We start from the raw sequence: 10,000 nt of genomic DNA on the forward strand, positions 1-10,000 counted from the left end.
ATATACAGGTATATAGTAGTATAGTATACCTGCAACAGATGATTCAAGTGTGAGCACGGCAAATTTAATAACGGCCGAAGAGCTGTTAGAACATAAGTTCACAGTTCCCTTCAACTAAGTCTGGAGTCAAGCAGGACATACAAGCTTTTATTGTTTCCTTTCCTTAGTGTTTGCTTAACAGCATGGGTCATTGAGTGAGTCTGACAGTTAAGCATCTGGTCAATACATACGGTTTTGAGAATGTTTTGTTTTGTCCAAGTTGAAGGTATTTACGAGCCCCTCTGCACTTTGGGTCTTCCTGTGAACTTTTGACTTCTGTTTCATGTAGGCCTACTAATACTCTAGAAGTCTAACAAATATAGAGAGAAGTCTATAATTTTATGAAAAATTAATCCCTACGTGTGTGTGTGTGTGTGTGTGTGTGTGTGTGTGTGTGTGCGTGCGTGCGTGCGTGCGTGCGTGCGTGCGTGCGTGCGTGCGTGCGTGCGTGCGTGCGTGCGTGTGTGCGTGCGTGCGTGTGTGTGTGTGTGTGTGTGTGTTCGTCCAGGCCTGGATGACTGTCTGCAGCAGTACATCAAGAACTTTGAGCGGGAGAAGATCAGCGGGGAGCAGCTGCTGCACATCACCCACCAGGAGCTGGAGGAGCTGGGGGTGACGCGGATAGGACACCAGGAGCTCATCCTGGAGGCCGTCGACCTGCTCTGTGCACTGGTAAGATACTACTCTATGCTATTTTTTTTCATTTGGTAGGGGGGGGTTAGAGTTTCAAGTTTTGGCAAAGGACGCGCTCAACTTCTTGGAAAAACGTCTTTGGGTGCGAGATAAAAAGTATCAACTTACTCAGGGGGTTACAGTTTCCCCCTCTTTCTTTCTTTTGTGAAAGCGTGAAAGCCCAACTGGAGAATTCCAACTCCCATTGTGACATTGTCCATTGTCATTGTGGCACTCTATACAGTACACAACGGCACACTGCACACAAGGAAATTGCATTTATGTGTCATCCACGCAAGGGGGCAGCCCCCAATGTCTCCCCCCATGCAGGAAGCAGTGCGGCGGGACAGTACCATGCTCAGTCAGGGTACCTCAGTTATTGAGGAGGATGGGGGAGAGCACTGGTTAATTACTCCCCCACCAACCTGCCCTGTTGGGAATCGAACCAGCAACCTTTGAGCTACAAGTCTGATGTCCTAACCACCTACGCATGACTGCCCTAAAGCACAGAACTATACTTTTTAAAATCTTGTGGTGTTTTAGCCTCATAATGCACACAGTTCCACACAATAACAGTCGTTCAAAAGCATTTTACTACCACAGTACTATACCACAATGACATTACACATTGCTTTAGTAATACATTACGACTTGGTCCTTGCCATTTTGGTGACAGCCAATTTATAACAGGGGTTGTGTTTTAACGGGTTAAGTGTTTCCCCCTCTTTCTTTCTTGTTGTCTTCATTGCAATCCTTTCATTGCTCTCCTTTGTTCTACTTATCCATAGTCATACTCTCATATACTATAGTGTACAATACATACATTTATACATGTATACATACTGCATACTCATTACTGTAGATACATACTGTACATACATACACATATAGTACGGACATGCGCTCTTCTAAGTGTGTGTGTGTGTGTGTGTGTGTGTGTGTGTGTGTGTGTGTGTGTGTGTGTGTGTGTGTGTGTGTGTGTGTGTGTGTGTGTGTGTGTGTGTGTGTGTGCGCGCGCACACGTATGTATGCGCGCACAAGTGTGTGTGTGTGTGTGTGTGTGTGTGTGTGTGTGTGTGTGCGTGCGTGTGCGTGCGTGCGTGCGTGCGTGCGTGCGTGTGTGCGTGCGTGCGTGCGTGCGTGCGTGTGTGTGTGTGTGCGCGTGCGTGCGTGTGTGCGTGCGTGCGTGTGTGTGTGTGTGCATGTGTGTGTGTGTGTGTGTGTGTGGCCATGTGCTCACAGCTGGTTGTCTCTTTGCTATAAAGGTCAGTGGTTTCATGATAACCCCAGGGGGGCTGCTCTCTGTCTCATGCTATACATCCACAACAGGCTGATTGTTTACACAGCTATAGACTGCTTTTTATGCAAAAATGTTATAGGGGCCATTAGTAAGACACAATCCCTGTATTCAACTTTGAATTAATACATGGCCTATATAAATGCTATACCGTATATGTAACATAAATAAAGTAAAAAAGGTATAAAAGGTAATGTTGTAATATTGAAATAACAAATAATAACAAATACATTTCACAAAAGAATTGCTGGATTTTACAAGGGATTACAAGGATGCTCTAGGCAAGGTCTGTAGTTCTTCAGGAGCATCCTTGTAATCCCTTGTAAAATCCAGTAATTCATTTACCTGAGATGAAGGTATGCAATATAGTGAACCTAGTGAGTGGTAAAATCTACAAAACAAATTTTGTGAAATGTATTTGTTATTATTTGTTATTTCAATATTACAACATTACCTTTTATACCTTTTTTTACTTTATTTATGTTACATATACGGTATAGCATGAAGAACTACAGACCTTGGAAAATACATAATCTTCATCACCAGGCTGAGTGTATTGGGGCTTCATCCGCGCACAACGGGGTTTGAAAAAACCCCATCACATCCCCGAAATAGCGGGCCTGTCCCAAATGGCTGTGTTACCCCCTTCAGAAAGTGCACACTTTTTAACATGTCACCTGTGCCCTTGGAAGTGAATGCAGTGGAACTGGGGCGCAAGTGCTTTCTGCCCTACTGGGGACCTGCGCAGAGCGGCACAGCAGGGGGTGTGGGGTGAGTGTGGGGCCGACATTGTTGCAGCTGTTTGATGCTGGTTTGACGGCTAGGGGTGGGGGCACTTTCAGTTCGCCACCACACACACACACACACACACACACACACACACACACACACACACACACACACACACACACACACACACACACACACACACACACACGTGTGCCCTAACATTCACGCACGCACACACACACACACACATACACACACACACACACACACACACACACACACACACACACACACACACACACACACACACACACACACACACACACACACACACACACACATACACACACACAGACGATGTGTGGAGGACAAGGGCACTCTGCTACTGTGCCTCTCTCTCTCTCTCTCTCTCTCTCTCTCTCTCTCTCTCTCTCTCTCTCTCTCTCTCTCTCTCTCTTTCTCCACCCTGCTGGGGTTCTAAATTGGGCTATGGAAATGAGGCACCGAGGCTCCACTCCACTACAATTGTCCTTTCCTGGGCCATTTCATCCATACACCATCAGCTCCGAGCAGCATACTAAAAGACTGAAACATGAAAACTTTAGTCTGGAATCGCACAATGTGGATGTGGGTGCCACTATAGCCAATTAAACGGACACATTTTGTTAGACTTAGCCATCCTACGATCTTGGAAGGCTTGGCCAACAGACTGTTTCTCTTCAGCTTACTAGGCTACCAGCCTTGCTGCAATTGCAAATGTATTCCTGACTTTAGTGATAGCAAAAAGCTTTGTATAATGGTACCACCACCACCACCACCAGCTGACCAGAGGTTTTGACTAGGTTTTAGAAAGTTGTATTCAGTCTAGACTAGTTTGTAATTTTGACTGTCCACAGCTGAATATTCTATATTAGACAGGTGGAATCTTTTTTGCGCTGAAAGCTTGCACTCTTTAAAAAACTCCATCCCAGAGCCCATCTTGTTGCTTTTGTAATTTAGTTTATTTTTCTCAGATTTCATGTCACTCCATAATGACTCCAGAATTTATGAGAATAATACCGTCAATGCATATTTATGAAAAGTAGTTGTGTGAATCGTCTCATGTCACAGTTGGTCTGAAGTGACTTTTTAAAGAAGGGAGAATGAGTCGAGCAGACAGGAAGCATGCTTGACCCACATTCCCACACTTCCTCTCCAACTTTGTGGGCTTCTGGGCCATCATGGTGACCCGCAGTCTGCCAACCCCCTCCAGGCACTGAGGCACCAACCTCTCACTGTCCCCCTCGGGCCATGTAGGAAGTGTGTGTGTGTGTGTGTGTGTGTGTGTGTGTGCGTGCGTGCGTGCATGCGTGCGTGCATGCGTGCGTGCACAAGTGCGTGCGTGTGTGCATAAATGCGTGTGTGTGTGTGTGTGTGTGTGTGTGTGTGTGTGTGTGTGTGTGTGTGTGTGTGTGTGTGTGAGAGAGAGTGCGTGCGTGCGTGCGTGCACAAGTGCGTGCACAAGTGCGTGCACAAGTGCATGCACAAGTGCGTGTGTGTGTGCATAAATGCATGTGTGTGTGTGTGTGTGTGTGTGTGTGTGTTGACGTGCGCGCTTATGGTTATTAGGGAGTTTATGGACAGATGTTACAGCCCCGTTACTTTGTACTGCTGCCACAGGGCACTGTCCTTATTCCCCTTTGGTGTGGGTTGGCCGTGGGGTGGCACCATAACCCCTCAGCCCATTGGCACTGCGATGGCCGGTCCGGTCTGGCAAGCCTGGCACCGCATACCCAGTCACTGGTCCAGCTCAGCAGCCAGCTGGGTGCCTCTGCAGTGGAGAGCTGTCAAGAATCCCAAACAGCTCAAGCTGCATCACATACATACAGTATAGCTGCAGACAGCTGGACCAACCCCAGTACATATGTGCCTGCAGGTATGGGACTGTTATGACTTTTGACATTCATGCAACTTAGTATTCTGTAGGCACTGTTTGCACTTTACCGTTGGTGACACTTCAACATGCACTTTGTTTTCTGACCATCACTGTCTATTGTCCAATGACTGCTGGGCACCCTCTACTATTTACTGTTTACTGTTTATGTCTCTGTGTACATGGCTGTCTGCCCATATTTATGTGTTATGCTGTTGTGCATTTGTCCATTATTTGTATTTGATGTTAGGGATATGCCACAACAAATTAATGTGTTGGCATGGCAATCTTGATAGTGTAAAATGGCATCCTCTTTCTGCGTAAGGGCAGGTAGGACCTCCAAAATGTCCATTTTCAATCAATGTAACTCACACATTGTATGCTGTACTAGTTAGAACGTCAATCAGTACAACTGACACATGACTGTTACAATTAGGTTTTAGATAAATAGACTGCAATGAATGCACTGTCCCATGACCTGCTGCACTGTCCCATCACTAGCTGATTTAAACACACCTGCTGATGCAGCTCTTCAAAATGTTTGAACGATGTCCCCTTTTCCTCTTCCCTGTAGTCATTTTATCTGGTAATCATTCATTACTTTACCCCTGCTAAGGGGTTTAAAACTGGTAGCAGTCTCCATTAGCAGTATCTCTGTCGTAATGCATTCCAGGACCAAGGACAGCTACCAAACAGCTCTACTTCGATCATAATTGTAGAGGACCATGTATTTTATGTACTGTCATATTGAGGTGGGAAAACTCTTGGAAATCTCTCTCTCTCTCTCTCTCTCTCTCTCTCTCTCTCTCTCTCTCTCTCTCTCTCTCTCTCTCTCTCTCTCTCTCTCTCAAAGGGAACAGGGGACATTAGGGAAGGTAAAGGGAATGGAAAGAGCAAGGATGTGAACCAAGTGCATGGTGCATTTTGCAGTGTTAATTCAACACTTAGAGGGTGGATGTACCGTTTTCAAGAGCACATCTGGTCCCAGGGTACTGCCTAAGTGTTGTATTAACCCTGTACAATTTACTATGTAGCAAACAGGAGAGATGTGATGAAAGAGAAGGCATAAAGAGAAGAGAGAATAACAAATGACAGGAGAATGTAGGAAGATCAAAAGAAGAGGAGGTGGACTAAGCAGGTAGTAAAGAGTCATCTTCAGGTTATCATCAATTATATATTCCACCTCTTCCTCCATACAAGTTCTGGTTCAACTGCATAAATGTCTGTTGGAAGAGACGGAGCATCTTCAAGCCTCATAAAGAAGTCCTATTGCCTAGACCTAAACTCTTTTGACAACAGTTACAATTTATTTGTTGTTTTTGTTTTTACATTAATGAGGTAAACTACGTAACGTTTCAGAATCTCAACATATCCATCATAATTTAAGACCAGTTATACAGGTGCATGGGAGAAGAGGTTGGGCTAGAAGAGAGGGTAGTACTAGTAAGGATATCTATCATATGGGTGGGGCTGGACTGGTAATCTGGCATACAGGGCATTTCCCAGATGGGCCGGCAGATTCTTTTTTTGTTTGTTTGTTTGTTTGTTTCAAAATTTCCCTTAGAGACTGGCTAAGATGGGGCGGCCCATTGGTGCATCCTACTACAAAGTGGACAGAGCCCATCATAATTGTAGTATGGGGATGGGGTGAGGGGTGGGTCTATGCCAAACATGCCCTCGCCGGTTTGTGGTCCAACTCCAGCTCTGCATATGGGCAATGAGTAACGAGTCAGGGGAACGCAAAGTGAGAGAGAAGAGGAGGGTTGTCGCTTAACGATGAGAGGAAGAAGCAGAAGAGACGGGGGAATATAGGAAGAACAGAAACAAAGGGGGCAAGGAGGAAAAGATTAACTGAACTGGGAAATGGGGTAGAAAGAGAGGAAGAAAGGAACATCAAGTCAAGAGAGGAGACAGAAATGGATGCAGAAAGGGAAGAGGACCTGTGGGAGTTGGAGTAAGAGGGAAAATAGGGGGAAAGAAGGGAAAAGAGAGGGAGAGGGCAATTGAGAGGAAGAAAGGATGAAGATGTAGACGTGGAGGTCGAGAAGAAAAGAGAAAGAAAGGAATTGAAAGAGGGCAATGAGAAGCTGAATGATTGTAAGATGGAGAATGAGGACTATAGAGGGGAAGAAAAGGCAAAGATAAAAAAGGGAGGAAAAGGTGAAGGGAAAGAAACGAAGAGAGGGAACGAAATAGGAGAGGAAGAAAGAGGGGAAAGGGGTGAAGAAGTAGCGCAGGAAATGCAGGACAGAATGATTCATGATCCCACTCCTGTCAGTAGGGACACAGCTGCATGCCTTCAAGGACATGGACTTGGGTCTCTCTCTCTCTCTCTCTCTCTCTCTCTCTCTCTCTCTCTCTCTCTCTCTCTCTCTCTCTCTCTCTCTCTCTCTCTCTCTCTCTCTCTCTCTCTCTCTCTCTCTCTCTCTCTCACACACACACACACACACACACACACACACACACACACACACACACACACACACACACACACACACACACACACACACATATTCATAAATATATACATACTGACACAAGCGTGCAAGAATGAGCTAACATATACCCGAATACAGAACATATACGCATATTAATGTGAACCTAAAGTCAAGAGACACGTTCATATACAGTATGTAGGCATATATAGGCCTTATATAGAGAAACAGCCAGCAATAGCGCTGCCAGTACATACAGTAAAATGCATATTCCAGCATGGCAGAGAAACCCCAAGGACATAGAGCTTTCCAATGATGTAGCAGAGGACAAAGATCATGGGCAGTGCAGGCAGGAAAGCCGAGAGGGGGCAGTAAAGGGGACAGTCGTCCCGGGCCCAGGGACAGAGGGGCTCCAAAATTGGGTTCTCATTACATTGTGTGTATTGGGTGGGGGGTCCCTTTCAGATGACTTTGTTCTGGGATCAGCCAAAGCTGTCAGCAGCCCTGAGTGCAGACATGTTATATGCATACACACACTCACACACACACACACACACACACACACACACACACACACACACACACACACACACACACACACACACACACACACACACACACACACACACACACACACACACACGCACATGCGCGCACGCACACATACACACATACACACACACACTCACGCACGTGCGCATCACATGCACGTAAGCACATACGCACATATGCACATACGCACACCATACATACACACGTCATCATCTGCTGACCAAGACAGTTTTGCATAAAAGCTCACACCTGTACATTTACTGTCTGTCCCAACACACTCATACTATATATTTGCCGTTGACATGCTGTAGGGGATAAGCCTCCACAGTGTATGGCTACACTTCGTTCGTAACTCGACTCATTTAAAAGCAGGTCTTTATTGCTGTGTGCTTTCTTTATATCCCCCTCAGTCTCATCGGTTTATTTCCCCCTCCGTGTTCCTTTAAGCTCTACTTAGTCTACTTTTACTGCTTCTCCTCTTTCATAACCATCTCTCTGCAGTTGTACTCTCTCTTTCTTGTTTTTAGTTTTTTTTATCTGTTTTCTCTATGTTCCCTTACTCCTTTCCCCTCTGTTCATCTTTTTAGCTCCCTGCTGCATTTTGATCTTGTGTCATGAAGTTCATGTCAAAGTCAAAGAATCAAAAGCTTCAACCTCTTAATGATCGGAGTGACAACTTCTTCATCGTCGAGGTTGGGTGCAGGTAGGGCTGGGCGATTCACCCTGAAAAAAAAATCTAGATTTTTTCATTACCAAACTCGATTCACGATTCACGATTCGATTCAATACCCCCCCCCCAGAAAAAAAAAAAAAAAAACTTGTTGAGCTCTCTAGGCCCCAACGTGGTGTGTGTGTGTGTGTGTGTGAGAGAGAGAGAGAGAGAGAGAGAGAGAGAGAGAGAGAGAGATTGACAGAGAGATTGAGAAGTAGGCTCTGTTTGTGTGGCGGTGCCTCTGGTGTGTGTGAGTGAAGCCTACTCGGACTGGACCAGTTTATATGGACATGGGGTAGCCTATAGCAGGGGTTTTCAAAGTGGGGCCTGGGGACGCCTGGGGGGGCGTGAGAGGATGCCAGGGGGGCCGTGGCAGATTGGCAGGGAAAATATAGCAAAATTAATTGAATGACCTAAGTAGCCAAAATAAACCAAAAATAGGCTTAAATCCCAAAGGATTTTTTTTCTTTACAATATTTATGTATTGTGCTTTCTGTAGTAGCCTACCTGAATGGTCTGAGGAATACACAAACTTTATCAAGGTGTGAGACTGGGTGCAAAGAAAAAAATTGTGTGGCACGTCCCATGTCGGGGGGGGGGGGGGGGGGGGCTTGGCTGTATTTACCTGTATGTGGAGGGCTCATAGTAAAGTTTGGGAACTCCAGGCCAAAATAGCCTGATGTAATTTATCTCAGAACATTGCTAATAGAAATTACCAATTGGGATTACATTGAAACATCTCAGAGAAAGAACAAAAAATGTGAGGGGTAAACCCTCAGGCACTGTTGAGATTTGTCGTCACGTGCCATCCATCCCCACAATATATTAATGATGCATCATAGTACAGATGAATGGAGGCTCTTGTCCCAGATGAACAAATTTAGCAATTGCCTGCTTTTTCCCCATCAGAGCCCATAGTAATGCGTCTGAATACATGTCGATGCATCTGAACACTGCTGCGTTAACACAGCGAAAATTTTTTGGAGCAACACCCTAAAACAATGCTTACTTCAAGACGGTAACGTTTGCAAGCCTGAGTAGATTAAATATCGCGTTTCATGCATTTAATCAGACATCGGCGCGTTCGCACAGGATTAGAACTAGTTTTACAGCTGGTAATCTCTCCAGACTGCAACAGGTGGTAAAACTCTCGGCGAAGTTTACCGATATCGCCGCTATCTTTACTGACATGGCGCGTTCAGACGCGGTTACTTTACCACAAGTCTCCTAACTAGTCCCGTCCGAGTAGGGCTTTAGAGAGAGGGGGAGAGAGAGCGCGCGAGAGTGCTCCGATTGCCTGTGTGTGTGTGTGAGCGAGAGAGGGAGGGAGAGAGATTCCTTTCAACTCACATGTGTTGGTTAAGATCATACAGGCGAGGAAGCAGCGCATCCAAAACTTTAAGCATATGTTGAAAACCTCTCTTCTCTGCCGAATAAATTGGAAGCATATCGTAGTCTAGTAGGTAGTTCTAGGCTAATTGCATCCGTGATTGCTTTCCACCTTGCGCCAGTGGTAGGAGTAGAGTAGTTTGTTTAGCATTTTCTCCGCGAGATGTTTTCGTTTCAAATATTGAAACATGCCTGTAGTCCGGCTGCTACGACGTACAGCTTACGTTATGACAACACTGTCATTCACAATTTACAAAGTGGTA

The 10,000-nt window shown here is 45.5% G+C and overlaps 1 protein-coding gene across 1 annotated transcript in view; it reads left to right on the forward strand.

Moving 5' to 3' along the window:
- The window catches only part of LOC134440676 (connector enhancer of kinase suppressor of ras 2-like), a 113,222-nt gene that overhangs the window by 4,371 nt on the left and 98,851 nt on the right, over window positions 1-10,000 (forward strand). The window contains exon 2 of the mRNA XM_063190803.1: window positions 548-711. Within this exon, the coding sequence (XP_063046873.1) occupies window positions 548-711 (164 nt within the window). The remainder of the gene's footprint in view (window positions 1-547; window positions 712-10,000) is intronic.

This window comes from Engraulis encrasicolus, chromosome 23 (assembly GCF_034702125.1).
Source record: "Engraulis encrasicolus isolate BLACKSEA-1 chromosome 23, IST_EnEncr_1.0, whole genome shotgun sequence".
In the NCBI taxonomy this organism is placed as follows: domain Eukaryota; kingdom Metazoa; phylum Chordata; class Actinopteri; order Clupeiformes; family Engraulidae; genus Engraulis; species Engraulis encrasicolus.